Genomic DNA, 16,384 nt, shown 5'->3' with positions numbered 1-16,384 from the left:
CGATGAAAGATTGTAACCAAATTCACACTTTTTTATATCATGACATGAAATTAAATGGTACAATCTGAGGTAATTTTCATCCAAAAGTGGCCATTTGTCTTCATGTTTGTACATTGTATGTACAATCCTTTCATATTTTAAACTGGTCAGATTATTAAAAAAAATCAACTGTGGTTTTTAGTCTTGCAGAACTGTAAGTAGTTAGATAATGTGACATCCTTATATTTATCTAATAAATATGTATGCAGATGGTAACTGAATCAAGTATTTTTTTTCGTTCAGTTCTCATATTAAACAAAATATCTTTCGCCATTAATACAGTTAAATAGAATACAATCAACAGATACAAGTCACCCAAAAACCTTATCTCAATTCACTTATACAGCCCTGTTTAACATGCCCACCACTTCACACGGCCTTTCTATCTTTGCTGAACAATGCGAGTCTCATGACTAAAGACTAGGTCGTGAAAGGAAGTTAACGCAGCTGCAGCTCTGATGCCTGGTAGTTGTACTTTTAGGGTTGGGCTTTCATTGCTTATCAGTGCATTTTTTTCCAAGGTGTGTTTACTGGACTATTACAACTTCAACGTTATTCTACTGTCTTTTTGAAAGTTTGAATCCCGATCCGCCAAGGTTGCCACTGAGCAAAGCACCGTCCCCACACACTGCTCATGCCTGTCATGGCTGCCCACTGCTCATTCAGGGTGATGGGTTAAATGCAGAGGACAAATTTCACTGTGTGCACCGTGTGCTGTCACTTCACAATCACTTTTGGTTTTTAAATGTAAGGATCTTTGTGCTCTAAGGGGCTTGTGATCATCTCTGTGGAACCGATTTAAGTCTAGTTATACAGGTATGAAGATCAGTCTTGATTCAAGACCTGTTTGCGTTACAACACAGGAGACACCCAGAAACCGATGTCACGACGCTCTTCACGTGACTCATTTGTGAGTCGTTTTTACGAGGTGGCTTCGCCCGAACGGTAGGCGGCGCTGTAGCGCGTGGTTAGATGACGTGACGTAATTTGAGGAAGAAGTCGCCGCGTGCAGGCGGTCGGACTCGCCGTCATGTCGCTGCTGTGGAAGGGTCGCGTCGGCGGCGTCTGCTGTCTGGCGCTCTCCGCGGCGCGGACGTTCGCCAGCGGCGCCCAGAACAACCCGGTGGTTTACTTCGACGTCGCGGCGGACAAGGAGCCGCTCGGCCGCGTCACCTTGCAGGTGGGTGAGGAAGAAAAGAGAAAAAGATCCGGAGTCGATCCTACAGTCCGTCCTTTACCGGTCCGCGGGTCCCAGCTAGAGTGAACGTGACCTCTGCTTGACCTCAGACTCATTCTGAGTCGTTTTCACCCGAAATGCAATTTAATGAATGAAACATGAATATTATATGAATCATCACAGGAATAAAGTCGAGTTCAGTGTTGCACTTTTCTCTCTTGCATTTGACTTTAATAATGTTGAAAAGTCTACCTTGTTGCCGTCAAAACCCAATTTCAGAAGCAGATAAAAGCAACGCAGCAATCAAAAGATCTTTTAAGATAAGCTCTGTCTGAACAAGCTCTGGTTTAGGGCATGTGGTTTGGGGAAGTCAACGCTTTTACTTGGTAGTTTATCGTGGGGACGGATTTTTAATGATGTAACTTTGACCATTGCATTCAAGTGAAGTGTGTCCCTGTGGTATAAAACTGTAATAGTGACTATTGCTCTGGAGTAATAGCTTCTAATAAAGCAAGATGTATAAATGTAGAGCAATTGTTTTTTTTGGGTTTTTTTTTTTTTTAAGAACCGGTACATTTCAGGTAATGGGGGGAGAAATATATATTAATGTGTAAAATCACCCTCGTCATTGTCAAACACTGCAGCACACGGTGACTCAATGTGTCCTCTGTTTTTAACCATCACCCTTGGTGAACAGTGAGCAGCCATGACAGGTGACAGTGTGTGGGGCCGGTGCTTAGCTCAGCGGCACCTTGGCGGATTTGAACCGGCAACCTTCTGATTACGGATCCGCTTCCTTACCCGCTAGGCCAACACCACAATGATTCATTGTCATTTGACAGTTCTGAGCTCCTATGTAGCAAAACCTTTTTTCCTCCAAATGTCTGACTGACAAACAAAAATTTTTTAAAGGTATTACACCAAAATTAGTCTTTGACCCTAATTTACTTTAATCTAAAATACTGTGACTTTCAGTAATGACCCCTGACCCACTTTCTTGTTGTGTTTCAGCTGAACTCTGACATTGTTCCGAAAACCGCAGGTAAAACCTTATCAGGCATGCAAAATCAGAAACCAAAACTTTATTTCCTGCCAAATGCTTACTGAGTCTGACATGTGGTTGCATGTTTTTCCCTTTTCATTTTGACCTTTTTCGTTGTATTTTTCCACTGCAGTTTAGCATCAAACGTTTTTCTATAATACGTTTTTTAATTCATTCATTCATTTATTTCACCCTCCCCACAGAAAATTTCCGGGCGCTTTGCACTGGAGAACACGGCTTCGGTTATAAAGGCTCCACTTTTCACAGGGTGATCCCTCAGTTCATGTGTCAGGTAATGTTACTTGTGCTTCCATCAGCAAACATGGCTGGACCTGCTGTACGGTTTTTCTTTTAAAAGATCTTACCCTGGAGTGCTTAACAGCACTAATGCATGTCTCTGCAACATTAGGGCGGAGACTTCACAAACCACAATGGGACAGGTGGGAAATCCATTTACGGGCCACGGTTCCCTGATGAGAACTTCACACTCAAACACACTGGACCTGGTAATGTTACCACCGCTCTTAATTGCTTTAAAATGAACTATATTTTCGATCGTGTCAAAGCATGTTTCATAGACACAACAGCACTAGTGAAAGAAAGTTAAGAGATAATTTAGCAATGTCCTCATTGAAAGAGTTTCACAAAAAAAAATTGACACTGATTAAAGAAGCAATAAAACTGGCAAAATTCACACTCGTACAGTATCTAGTGCATCAACAGAGGTGGGTTAGACTAATCATTAATTTAAACTTAATAAAACATTCTAAATAATTCACGATACTGTACAATTGCAAATGGTGCAGGGCCTCCTCAAGGTCCTCAAGAAGTAATATTCACCACAAGGTGGAGACATTTAACTAAGTGACATTTAACTAATGAACCTGAACTGTTCCCTTGACCTACATTCATTTTTATCTAAGCCATGAGATAAATGTAGATATTTTCCAGGTATACTTCCTGTATGCTATCAACATAAAAATAAATGGTCTACTTTGTGTGTGTGTGTGTGTGTGTGTGTGTGTGTGTGTGTGTATACAAGAATATATATAAATATATTCTTTCAATTCTTTTCTCATGTTTGAGACTGAATCACCTGTTTTGAATCAAGTTTTTAATTATCAGGTTTACTTTGTTTTTTTTATAAAGGAACCACGTTCAAATATGAGCGCAGCCACTCATTCTTCTGTGGGTGTCAGTTGGAGGCTGGAGTCAGACTGTGCTCCTCTGGTCTGAGTAATGCTTCTTTTAAGCATTTTAAGTCATTTTGAATTTAAGGTTGACACAGGTTTCATGAATTGAACGTACGTAAATTTTTACACCAAAATATACGCTTATATTGATAAATGAGTACCACTGAGCTCACGCTGATGACAGATGACACGCTGAAGATGTTCTGCAACTGTGATGACATGAAATACAAATTTGAATAAAAAAAAGTTAATGTAACTATAATGCAGCTACTTGAACAATTCCCAATGACTGACCATGCTAATTCTGAGGGTTTTTTTATTACTCTGACCAAATGCTCACACTTGGGCTTCTGAGAGTGCTTGAATTGCAATTTGCAATTTTGTTGCAATATCATTTTGTCGCAATGGTTAATTATACTCTAATAATTATATTTAAAATGTGATTCATCTCCTATTCCTACATTGGCAGTATAAACTTAAAACAGCACTGCACATTTTTATACTTAAATTAAAATGCAGTGCTTCAGGTTCATTGACAAACGCAATCAACTCCATCTGAATCTGTACAGATGCAGTTTCCATGTCAACGGGACAGTGGTGGCATAGCGGTTAAGGAAGCGGCCCCGTAATTAGAAGGTTGCCGATCGATCCGCCAAGGTGCCACTTAGGTACCGTCCCCACGCACTGCTCCCCGGGCACCTGTCATGGCTGCCCGCTGCTCACCAAGGGTGATGGGTCAAAAGCAGAGGACATGTTTTGTTGTCACCTTGTGCTGTGTTGTGTATCATAAATGGATTATTTAGCAGAACTGTGAAATTCTTTTTTTGTGCTACAAAGTCAGTAAAGTGCACTCTGCATTATGCGGTCACATTCAGCTAATGAATTTTCTGACGTCATCAAATCGATTATGTTAGGCTTGAGGGTCAATTTTTATAACAATTAGCTAATTAATTACCTCTTGAATACTTATCTGAGAGTAAGGGTCAGTTTGACAAGAATCCGAAATGCATCTGGTGTTTCTCATCATTCACACTAATGCCTGTATCACCTCAGCAGGCATGTACAGACCGTGTACAGATTATATACAGTATTGTGCAACTAATAGTTGTGAAAGGTTTTTAATCTTCCCAAAAAGAAACTTACATTTTTAGACAGTCAGGAAGGGAAATTTGACGTGGAGGAGGCCGTAGGAGGGCAACAACCCAGCAGCAGGACCGCTACCTCCACCTTAGTGCAAGGAGGAACAGGAGGAGTACTGGCAGAACCCTGCAAAATGACCTCCAGCAGGCCACAAATGTGCATGTGTTGCTCAAATGGTCAGAACCAGACTCCATGAGGGTGGTATGAGGGCCCAACATCCACAGGTGGGGGTTGTGCTTACAGAAAAACATTATGCAGCATGTTTGGCAATTGCCAGAGAACACCAAGACTCACAAATTCACAGAAGAAAGCAGGTTCACACTGAGGACATGTGACAGAGATGAGATCCTCAGACCCCTTGTGAGACCATATGCTGGTGCGGTAGGTCCTGGATTCCTCCTAATGCAAGACAATGCTGGACCTCGTGTGGCTGAAGTGCGTCAGCAGTTCCTGCATGATTAAGGCATTGGTCCCCAGACCTGAATCCAATTGAGCACATCTGGACATGTCTCGCTCCATCCACCAACGTTGCACCACAGACTGTCCAGGAGTTGGTGGATACTTTAGTCCAGGTCTGGGAGAAGATCCCTCAGGAGACCATCTGCCATCAGGAGCATGTCCAGGCGTTGTGGGGAGGTCATACAGGCACATGGAGGCAAAACGCACTACTGAGCCTCATTTTGACTTGTTTTAATGACATTACATCAATAAGACATTATTTAATAAGAAAATTTCATTCATTCAGATCTAGGATGTCTTGTTTGTGTTCTCTTTATTTTTTGTGCATCTTAGATACACACCCACACCTGAATTCTGCTCTCTATCTGTACAGGTATACTCTCCATGGCCAATGCAGGACCAAACACAAACGGTTCTCAGTTTTTCATTTGCACAGCCAAGACTGAGTGGTGAGTGCATTTCGGGATCCTCCCCATTCCGATGTGTCTGACCCCGTAGAGTCCGAGTCTGGCTGGTTAAACAGCAGCGTGGTGTTTTCCGCAGGCTGGACGGCAAGCATGTTGTGTTTGGCAGCGTGAAAGAGGGCATGGAGGTGGTGAAGAAGGTGGAGGATCTCGGCTCTCGTTCCGGTCGCACCGCCAAGAGGATCACCATCACAGACTGCGGGGAGCTGAAGTAGACCTCCGGTCCGTCGCCGGAGAGCCGCGCACCAACTGTGAATTTCATAAGAAACCCCACCGCCTGCGGCACAGCGGCGTTATCAGGGGCTGGAATTTTGGAGACTGAGCTGTGAGAGGCTTTCTTTGTTATTTCTTCTGGGTGGTACTGTTATGTGTTGACTGGGAGTCAATCTGTGTAAAAACTGACTGTAGTTTTCTATTCAGGTTAAATGGGGACTTGTATGTATTTGGTGGGGAAGAAATCTGTGAAATGAGTGTTTGTTTTTTCTGGTCCAGGAATGTACAAAATTACCTCTGAAGGCCATAAATTTTCAACTTCTAATCAATAAGTCAATAAATTGGGAATGTTCCCCAACATTTGTAGTGTTGTTGTTAGGCAATGCTCTTTAGAAATTTGTTCATTCTGGTGTCTGTACAGCAGAACTTTTGCTTAATTTATTGATAAATTAATTTTTAAAATGAAGTACTTGATAAAAAGAATTGTTGGCCCAAATATAGCTGGTGTCACCCCACAGAAAAAAAAAATTTCACGGTCCCCTTTTCTGGACATATCATATTTGGTGCTGTGTAGACAATATGGAGAAAAATATGGTAATTTAATGTAACAAGTAGCTTAAATATCTTGTGAAATTAAATATATTTTTAAATTATTTATCAAGAGTAATTTTTGCAAGAAATATGCACATCCAATTTAGCGTAATTAAAATACGGAGCAAATCCAGCCAATCATGGAAGAACGGGGTGAAAATATTATTCGTCATATGCATCGTTTAATTAAACCTGTTTACTTGGAACACTTAAACATGGATCATATGATATATACATTCATACATACATAAATGCCCTTACATAAAAATATAAAATGCTACTACAGTACATGTTTTGACAATGTTGAGCACGTTGTTAGGAAAGTTTGAGCCTTTTAGCACCGTGTTGGAAGCTGAGCGTCTGTCTGGTTTCACTGGACTCGGCGGCAGTAGTAGCCCAGCACTTTGCATTTTTCGCATAGGTGCTGTGGATGCTCTTTACTCTGGTCTGAGACGTCAAGCCCATCTGGTTTTTCCAGAGGACGCTGGAGAAACAGACAAAACGGAAACCACTGCGTCAGCTACAAGTTGTACCCGAGGTGAAATCTTTCACACTCGAAATCCAACGTGGTCAAACCAAGTAATTCAAGCCAGAAATTCTTTTCTGTGTGAAACTGAATCTTAGAATGATTTTTGAAATAAAACTGGTTATAAACCATGGTTTCTGTTTTTACATCTTTTATATTTGATCCTTTTTCTATCCCTGCTATCCATTTCATTTACAATGGGGAGAATAGGGCACAATTAACATGTGCACAGTTTGAAACATTTTCAGGTATAGAAATTTGGAGCAAGCAGCAAAATGTGTTTAACTGAACAGCATTCCAACAAGTTTGAAAAGACATGGACTGATACCTGCTTATGAGGGTAAACGTTGATGTGGCACTTGATGCACTCTTGACCCATATTAGCCCAGGAGTTCCCACTCATCCATTTCCTCTTGCACTTGGGGCATTTGTACTCTCCAAAACACCTCTTCTTACCCTGATATGGTGTAAGACCCTCCCCTTTGGGCTGTGCCTGGAACAAAAGATCACCAAGACATAAAGGACACTTTCATTCTGCCACTAAGGATAGGGTCTTGGGAAATAAATGAATGAAATAAGACATAAACAACATATTTAATAAAGTTTTCACATGTGATGTATTGACATTACATGTGCAACATTTGAACTTCCCCACTGTGGAGTGTTTTAAGTCTTTGTCTTGAGACCTACTTTTATTCTCGGGCTTTTAACGTGCCGTGAGTTGTGTTTAGTTACTTTACATAAAATAATATTCTTATGACCATGATCTTATTTGTTTTTATTACATTTTCTTGTTTTATGTTCTTGTTTTCAATTTTATTTGTTCATTTAATTGTAATATTTACTGAGTATGTTTCATCTTATTCTGGTTCTAGTTGTGCAGCACTTTGGAAAGTGTATGTATTAATAATACATACATATATACATATATAAGTACACAAATGTGCTGATTTAAACCTGCTGAGGAAACATATTTCATACACAGATGCGTAGGCCACATAATCTCATTCTGGTCAGGCCATATATACTCGCTAATTAATGTAGTTTTTGATGTCATTTTCAGACATCAAGATTACTCCAGCTGCCATAAATGTGACAGGTTTTAAGGTCTCATATGGCTCCACCGTGAGCTCTTGAGTGTTTCTACTCCCTGCTGCCACCCAAACACCATCAGGTCCAGATTTTTTGGAGTAGGTAAAGTGAAGTTAAGGCACAGGTCTGTGTGGCCGGTGTTTAAAATGTGTTCAGCATTGCTGCTTCCCCAGTTATCTGCTTCGCCCCATTTGTTTACATGCCAGTCAGCATCAGCCCAAAAGCAAAGACCGAAGCCACATGACCTCCAATTTTTTATCCTGCATGAAGTATAGGAGAATAAGAACAAAATCCAACAACTGCAGTTTCTTTTTTGCAAATAAAAGTTTGTAATTAATCAGTTTATTATTTTAATGCATGTTAGTGGGAAGAAATGTGGGTTGGGGGTCCTGGCTTGTCTTGAAAGAACCACTGGTCTACAGGCCTCGCTATGAGACAGCTCCTCTGAAAGCCGTCCAACCTCTTCCAGCAGCACTGCATGGCTTGGGATATTAGTCCCTCTGCCTTGTTGGACATTATAATGGTGACAGTGGTGTGTTGTTGCTAAGGTTGAAGGAATTCATTTAATGACTAAATACAGATAACCTGGAAGTACAGATGCTTTGGTTGCCCAAAGCCATTTGAGACTTCTCCCATCTCTCAAGCCAGTCAATCACCAGCATGAGAGAGTGGCCTCCTAGATGGTAACTGGCCGCATGAGTTGAAGTGTAGCAATCCAAACTGAAAGTACCAGAGCTTCAGGTTCCCAGGTCCAGCAGTGCTGTTCGTTTGTTTGTTCAAACTTATCTAAAGTCCCCCCCCCCCCCCAAAAAAAAGGTGTTTTTAAGTGTCAAGGTCATCATTGAGACACAAGAGCTTCAGATAATCCTGGAATATCTCCTGGTCCTTGCTGAGTCAGGGCCCCTGGAAGTTGGCTATCTTCCATCGCTGGCATCTGGAACTCATCAGGAAATACAATGAAGTTCTCCTCTTCTCTCGGCCTTGCGAAACGCATGTGGTCAATTACTCCAGACTAACAAATTCAAAATGTCTTTTTCTGCTATGTTTGACTTGGCCTGTGCAAAAAGACCAGCTGTTGCAAAAAAAAAAAAACTGCTTAGTTCATTTAGCTGAGCACTTCTGGAGTCTATGCAGAAAAAAAATGAAAAACAAAAATGATTAAATGCTTTAGCCAAGGATCTTTGGCTATTATGCATGAATAAACTATGGTTTGAAAACTCCGTCACTGAAAATGGCACTGAAAAACTGAATAGAAGTTCCGCTTTATGAAAAGCAACAAGCAGAGCCGGTTCTATACATGCGTATATGAGGGGCCAGACAGAAATGTGAACGGGGCTCATGGTGGCAACAGGGGCGGGAAAGGGGTGGAGTGGGAGTGCTTTGGATAACTGTTTTTGTCATGTAGCTAAAACTAAAATGAAATATTCCCCATCAGCTTTTAACTAAAAACATAGAATGTACCGTAATTGAATGGCCTATATCAAATATATGCAAAACCAACACTAACACATCTCATTTTTCCTGGTCATTTCCTGGGGTAAACTTAAGAGGGGGGTCCACAAAAAAACATTGATTTGTTGCTATAAATTACCTTTCTCCCTGCCTTTTTTTTAGCTACTGTAGTAAATCTTGTCCATATTCAGTTCAGTTTTAAGCTATTGTTTTTCTTTCTCAACTTGTAAAAGTTTGATTTAAGGGGGCAGGTCATTTGTTTAAGGAGGCATTGCCCAAGCGTGGAGTAAACAAGACAAAAAAAAACTGTCCGCTCTGAGTAATTTTATGGATCATTCGCACCATTGGCAGTTCTAGGGACGGGGCTACAGGGCCCCAGCTGCAATCCTGTCCTGTCACTCAATTAGATGGATGCAATTCCAAATCCAAACACTAGTGCTAATCAACCAAATTGGAAATCAAAGAAGATTTAAACAATACTGCAAAGATTTTTTTCATCCGATAAGCAATGGCAATATTTGAGGAGTTGGAAATTCAAGAAATTCTTCCACCTTACATTTATAAGATTTATAACTTTAATATATATATTTTTTTAAATCATAACATCTAGCACAACTCACAATTCTCAACTTTTCATTACAAGACAGCTTCCTTAGGCCACCACTGCAGGTGGTGACAAATGACAATATTGGGAACTAACTGCCTGCTTATGTGGTGTGATGGGCCAGTGTTGGCCTAGCGGTTAAGGAAGCGGCCCCGTAATCAGAAGGTTACCGGTTCGAACCCGGCATTGAGGTGCCACTGAGCTGCTGTCCCCACACACTGCTCCCGGGCGCCTGTCATGGCTGCCCACTGCTCACTCAGGGTGATGGGATAAATGCAGAGACCACATTTTACTGTCTGCACTAGATGCTGTGCTGTGGTGTGTCAAATGTGACAATTAATCACTTTCACTAAACTTTGTGGTCATAGGCGGATATCTATCTAGTTGTTGGTGTTTGACTCCTGACCTCAACTCCACAAGGCACCTACTTCTGTGGCATTCTGGATTGTATCATACCAGAATATGACCCCTCTGTCAGCCCATGTCCTTCATGGATTAAAGCAAAACAATCATCTGAAAAATTGTAACTACATGCTTCATGTTGCAGGCTCAAAAAATAGCAGTGGCTTTCAATGTTACTGTACACCACCATCACGATCCCACCACATAATGAGTTTTATAACTAAATCTCATTATTTCAGTTAACAAACTGAAAAGAAGGTCTGTAGGTATAATATGATGCTTCAACACTGCCAACAACCAACAACGTACACTGGCAGCTCTACAGCACCCGACATTTTTATCCATTCTCGCTGTGTAGCGGTAACATCATACTGTTAAATTAAATCACTACAATCATCTTACAATCACTACTACAATCAACCTCTCCTCCATCTAGATTTGACCACCCGGTTCGACCCCCTGTTCCTATTGGTTATTCAACTTTGACCTCGCGGAGCATTGCTTTCGTGCCACTCGCTGCTCTCCCTTGCGCGCATCCTATAGAAAACAATGGGATCGGGAGCGCGGGGGGTGCGCTGGACAGGTTCGGCCTGTGTAGGTCTTTAGTGCACTCAGACCTTTAATCCAAGGGTCTGAAACTTTGTCATGGCCCTTTTGCAAGACCACGATACCTAATGCCAGAGATGTGGATTCTGATTCTCACTGGCCCACTAAAGAACCATATTATTACTTTACATGGTTACATCGCTGTACAAGTTCAAGTGAGCATTATGCTCCTTTCAGATACATCCATGTTAGACAGTACACAGTGAAACGAAACAAAGTTACGTACTGACAGAGTGCACGTGCAAGAATAATGAAGGTAAAAACAGTGCAAATACCGCTGTGCAAAATGGAACAGTACAGTAACAGATAATACGTTCTAAACATAAAGGAGGAAGGGTATGTTTGTCAGTCCAAAGAATAAAGTCACAGAGTGTTAATTTGCCTGATGGCCTATTGCACAGGGCTTCGGCACGCAACCATTTGCAGGTTTCCATAACTAGTTTAATTAACTACTTTTCTGCACATAAACCAGCCAGAATAATAAAGCCATTTCAGCAATGAAAGTCCTGGCAACGTGCTCAAAGTGTGACTAGTAGCAGTTTTATATGGTGATGCAAAAAAAATTATGTACATTTAATGTTCACAATATAGTAGATTATCACAGATATCAAACATGTCAAAGCTGTAAGTGTTTTGAAATATGCAGAGATTTGTATAATTTTTTTTTGTTGTGCCACTTACTGTCTGCACACAGCCTATTGCACAATTCCACATGAAATGTACTGCAAAGATCAACAGCAGTCCGCGTCGTAAGAGTAGACATTCCAGAAGGCAGTGCCTCCCTCATATCTGACATCACCGCCATGTTGATCTGAGTACAGACAAAAGTCCTAATTCTTGAGAATTCTATTATAAATATAATTTACTTTGGTAGTGTCAATTATAGTATTTGGTGTGTTTGCCAAGCGACACACAATTCAATACACAAAGTGGTCACTCTTCCCTTTGTCCTGATAGTGAATTAATTTTCACTGCGCTGACTGTATTATGGATTTTATGCAATAACATCAAACCTCTGGTAGAAACAATGAAAAATTCATACAATTATGATAAAAAGATTTCAAGAATGTTTTTGGCTGAAATCAATGCGCTTGAACTTTCAATTTACTTTAAATTCGTATTGGCAGTTGATAACTCATAACAGCAAAGACATTTAGTGAAGAAATGACCTGCATGCATGGTCAGATCCCATATTGGCTTACATAAAGTCAAGAGCCCACGGCATCTGGCCTTCATTACTGTCAATTAAGTGGACTGGGGTGTAGGCTGGGGTACACCCTTCAATGAAATCAGCTTAGTTTGTACATTACGATCTACACGGTAATGAAAACTAGTGCATTATTCATACGAAAAAACATTCTGCGTCACCTGCCACATGATGTGTTCTAATGAGGCGTGTGAGGCTGTGGAGAAATAGTGATTCAAGTGAACAGATCTGCAGAGCGGCATGCCCAGGAAGCCTTCCGCAGGGTTTGGCTCGACTCTTACAAGTGCTCAAGATTGGGTACAGATTGCAGTCGTGTCATCTGATACGATGTTCCTTTCCAACTAAAACCATGTGTTCTGCACAAGGAGAGTATGCCATGGGGTTGAGCACTACACACTATGTTTGTTTTATTACATGTCTGTGTGTGTGTGTGTGTGTGTGTGTGTGTGTGTGTGTGTGTGTGTGTGTGTGTGTGTGTGTGTTTGTGAATGAGTAGTTTTAGCGGCTTTGGTGAACTTTGCAATTCCACATATTGAAGTCAAAACATGAAAAAAAAATTCAGAGAAACTCATTTGTTGAAAGGTATCTTGCTGCCATAAACTAAAACCTTGAATTCCTTTAGTGGGAATACTTTCTGCACATCAGTACAAAGCAGCGATGTCAGTAGAAAACAAATTAATTATCCATGTAATTAATACAATATATTAACAAGAATAATTCTTCTGGCCAAAAAGCCTTGCATGGATCAAGCCAACAGACTGGCACACTTGGACTTCACGTCCTGTGCTCTCATTGACTACAGCTGGGTTAGATTTACATTTACAGCATTTGGCAGACCCTCTTATTCATAGGAACTTACATAAGTGCTTTTAAATATCCATCATTGAAATCCCTCATTTGGTTCACAAGGACCCGTTCTGCAGGTACCATTCGCTAAGATACCAGGCTGCAGTTTAAGAATGCATCTTACCTGAGGGCAGTCTTTGATGTAGTGTCCCTTGTTGAAGCAGAGATGACAGAGGTAATTGGGCGGTGGCCTTTGACAAGATTTTTCAGGTTCTGGTGTCGCACTGAGTTCTGGTAAGTGGTCGGTCAGGGAGCTCAGATGTTCGAATATGTCATTTAGGGATCTGCAGAGAGAGGAGCATTTGTACAGGCTGTTGCAGAACCCCTGTGGAACAAGTAAAATGAAAATGAAAAAAATGAATTATTAAATAGAAATCAACTTCTTACATGGTTAATTAGGGCATTGTGGCTAATCTCAAACATTGCTTCCAGAGCTAGAGTGTTGATTTGCATAGAACATACATTGACATTTAGTCTTAAAATGTCATATTATGGAATCCTTTGGTATGACGTCCCTGACCTGACACCCCACGGCCACCAGGGGGCACAACCAATACAGGACTCTGTGTATTTCTGTGTGTGTGCCTAGTGCGATTAGTGTCACCCATGTCCATTTTACTCCCCACGCCTATATATGTGAGCTCACCACCTGAGGCACCATCTTGTCACCCGTCACCCATCTTGTACTTTACTTTTTTTTTTTTTTTTTTGCATAAAATGACATTCCAAATGCAATGAGGTGAGTTGAAAAATTAACTTTTATTAAACGATGAAGACAAAAGACCCGGGACTTACACAGGGTGGGTAACACACTCGCCTATGAACCAGAAGTCTCAGAAGACCCAAACCCCACTTACTGCCATTGTGTCCCTGAGCAAGACACTTAACCCTAAGTTGCTTCAGGGGGACTGTCCCTGTAATTACTGACTGTAAGTCGCTATGGATAAGGGCGTCTGATAAATGCTCTAAATGTAAATGTAATAGTTACAGAAACAGTCCTCTGAAACTCAAGTGTTAGGTGTTTTGGGCTGATACTTAAGTCTGATACCCATTAGCCTACTAGCAACCTTATATCTCAATTCAGGGGTTTGAATCCCTGAATGAAGACATAATTGGCCTGAGAAGGCTGCCCTAATTCCAAGGGTCTTTCAAATGTGGCCCAATCAGACCTTCCAAGGTTTGGCCCCTTGAATTGATTCTGCAGCCTCTCAGCAATGTTAAATATGAATTGAATGACGCGCTAGGTGAATTGGTGACTCTAAATTGTCAGGCGTGTGAGTGAATGATTTGCATGTGTGCACCCTGTGGGGGGCTGGCACACAGGCCCTAGCGAGTCCCCACCCTGCGCCTAGTGCCCCCGGATGGGATATAACTGATATTATTTGGTTGCCAGCAATGATGTGAAATGATGTTCTGTCTATTACACCATGCAGAAGTTTGGAATTAACACAACACTCAGTCATAAACATACACATTTTCATAGAAAAGCTCTTACCACCACATGTACTTTATTATTTTTTTAAAGGCTTCATTACTTAAAAAAAAAAAGTAGCTATATTTCACCAAGAAAAGCGATACAGTAACTCATGGGAATAGTGGTAGCAAAAAAGTGAAGTGCAGCCAGCAGACAGAGGCGCCACTATAGGATGAATAGTTTTTACAGGCCACACACTGTTAGGATTTTAAACTTCACTCACAATACAGTCAAAACTTGCTTAATATAGTAAAAAGAAAACCCATTTTCTTAAATAGATTCTGTGTGTTGAAGCAAGTCATATTCCCGTTTTTTTTTCAGAAGTTTAATTACGCGTAAGTAATGACACAACAGCATAACCGCAACACAGGGCCCACATTCCTGGGTCTCGAGCCCAATTTCGAATCTCCAGAAAAACATGTGTTTTTTTTCCCCAGGAATTCAGTCCTGTAATAAAAAAAAACACGGTCATGGCGGGCTTCATTCGTAGCAAGAATGTATTCAGTGTCCACATATCAGCTTCCACCACACACACACTCACTGGTACAGATGTACTGAAAACACTTTCAATTAACAAAGCAATTAGGCTTAAATATGCAAAATCGATCTATAAACAGGTCAATTAAAAATAACAGTATATTTACAATTTCACCATTCATCTTCTAATCAACAGCCTCTAATCGACATTGAGATGTTGATTGGCCAGGAGAAGGAGCCAATAAAACCAGGATTTACTCATCCAGGTGAACCTACCCGGCAGAAGCATCCACGTTGTCCACCACAACCGCGCAGAGATGTACCATGAATGAATTCGTGTTTTTTTTCTGGAAAGAGTCCGACTAGAACGAACGGATGAACCAACCTCGCTCTTGTGAAGTTGTGGGAAGTTGTGCGCTTGTGCGTCTGCTTTGCTGCAGTCCGGGTTCAGATGCTGGGCGGGCGGGCAGACGGGAGCGCAGGGAGACCCGCGGCTCATCGTCGCTTCCCCTCCTTCCTTCCCTCCTTCCTTCCCTCCTTCACGGGCTCCGTGAGGAATCCTGGCGCCACTGCGGGCGTTTAAAGGGGAGTGCGCGGCGTCTCCAGCGGTGCGTCATTGCGCAAATGCGTAAAACCGTGCGTAATGTCGCTTATAACGCAGTTGCTCAGTCAATATTCACACCAAGCAAAGAAAATTATGGGAACTTCTTTAACTCTGCTGTTACGGATCAGACCAGGCGAGTGGGATCAGTCGGTATAAATTACTAGCCAGCGTAATAAGCCTGAGTTGCCGCCGAGTTTTTTGGCGCATGCGTAATAGCCACCTCTTCATTTACCGTTAATAAACTCAAATTAAAGGTGGATTGCGGTTTGCCATTGCAAATACAGTGTTGATTCAACTAATACAATTAAATAATGCAATGATCAGGTTAAGCAACTGTACTGTATTTGCTTCGTGTGTTTAGGAACTAATTTTGGAAAATACTAATTGATATTTTTCGGAGAATGGAGCAACCACTTTTCAATTTCATTCCCTAGCCTAGGTGTGATAATGGAAAAAGAAAATCTACCCTAGAGCAGGACCTTTTATTATCATCGTGACTATGCTGTCCGTAGGGTAATGATTAATTTTATCTGTAACAGTTTGGTTACTTTAAAATGGCCATATTTACTGTAGATGTACCCCATTATACCCCCTCCGTTATTTATACTTCATACAGCGGGCGTCATCCAGGGAAGGACTTCATGTTGCCAACAGACATGTATACTTTTGGGATTTGCATTATCGAGGGGAAAAAAGCAAATAAATGTTATTCAAGCCAGGGTGGAATAAATGTCACAGGCTCTGGGGCGCCACCTGGTGGATCTAAAATCACATTA

General features: G+C 41.3%; 2 protein-coding genes across 2 annotated transcripts; one reads left to right on the top strand and one right to left on the bottom strand.

The window, feature by feature from the left end:
• Positions 1-1,010: 1,010 nt before the first annotated feature.
• On the top strand, positions 1,011-6,977 carry LOC114774101 (peptidyl-prolyl cis-trans isomerase A-like). The gene is made up of 6 exons (XM_028966054.1): positions 1,011-1,219; positions 2,228-2,258; positions 2,462-2,550; positions 2,668-2,764; positions 5,424-5,499; positions 5,594-6,977. Exons 1-6 carry the CDS (start codon positions 1,070-1,072, stop codon positions 5,727-5,729), a joined length of 579 nt encoding a protein of 192 aa, XP_028821887.1. The 5' UTR covers positions 1,011-1,069; the 3' UTR covers positions 5,730-6,977.
• Positions 6,473-15,665, bottom strand: LOC114774085 (zinc finger CCHC domain-containing protein 24-like). Its single transcript, XM_028966053.1, has 4 exons — positions 15,390-15,665; positions 13,178-13,378; positions 7,173-7,337; positions 6,473-6,802 (listed from the first exon to the last, which is right to left on the bottom strand). Exons 1-4 carry the CDS (start codon positions 15,501-15,503, stop codon positions 6,689-6,691), a joined length of 594 nt encoding a protein of 197 aa, XP_028821886.1. The 5' UTR covers positions 15,504-15,665; the 3' UTR covers positions 6,473-6,688.
• Between the last annotated feature and the right edge of the window lie 719 nt (positions 15,666-16,384).

Source organism: Denticeps clupeoides, chromosome 2, assembly GCF_900700375.1.
Source record: "Denticeps clupeoides chromosome 2, fDenClu1.1, whole genome shotgun sequence".
Classification (NCBI taxonomy): domain Eukaryota; kingdom Metazoa; phylum Chordata; class Actinopteri; order Clupeiformes; family Denticipitidae; genus Denticeps; species Denticeps clupeoides.
The sequence above is the reverse complement of the archived record's forward strand: the minus strand, read 5'-3'. Positions and strand labels throughout refer to the sequence as shown.

What these genes read in the sequence shown, in the direction of transcription:
- LOC114774101 (XM_028966054.1), top strand. Translation starts at nt 1,070, where the DNA reads ATGTCGCTGCTGTGGAAGGGTCGCGTCGGCGGCGTCTGCTGTCTGGCG. An exon ending in TCGGCCGCGTCACCTTGCAG is followed by an intron (nt 1,220 to 2,227) that starts GTGGGTGAGGAA and finishes GTTGTGTTTCAG; the next exon opens with CTGAACTCTGACATTGTTCC. An exon ending in TCCCTCAGTTCATGTGTCAG is followed by an intron (nt 2,551 to 2,667) that starts GTAATGTTACTT and finishes CTGCAACATTAG; the next exon opens with GGCGGAGACTTCACAAACCA.
- LOC114774085 (XM_028966053.1), bottom strand. Translation starts at nt 15,503, where the DNA reads ATGAGCCGCGGGTCTCCCTGCGCTCCCGTCTGCCCGCCCGCCCAGCAT. An exon ending in CACAACTTCACAAGAGCGAG is followed by an intron (nt 13,379 to 15,389) that starts GTTGGTTCATCC and finishes CTTGTTCCACAG; the next exon opens with GGGTTCTGCAACAGCCTGTA. An exon ending in ACGTTTACCCTCATAAGCAG is followed by an intron (nt 6,803 to 7,172) that starts GTATCAGTCCAT and finishes CTGTTTCTCCAG; the next exon opens with CGTCCTCTGGAAAAACCAGA.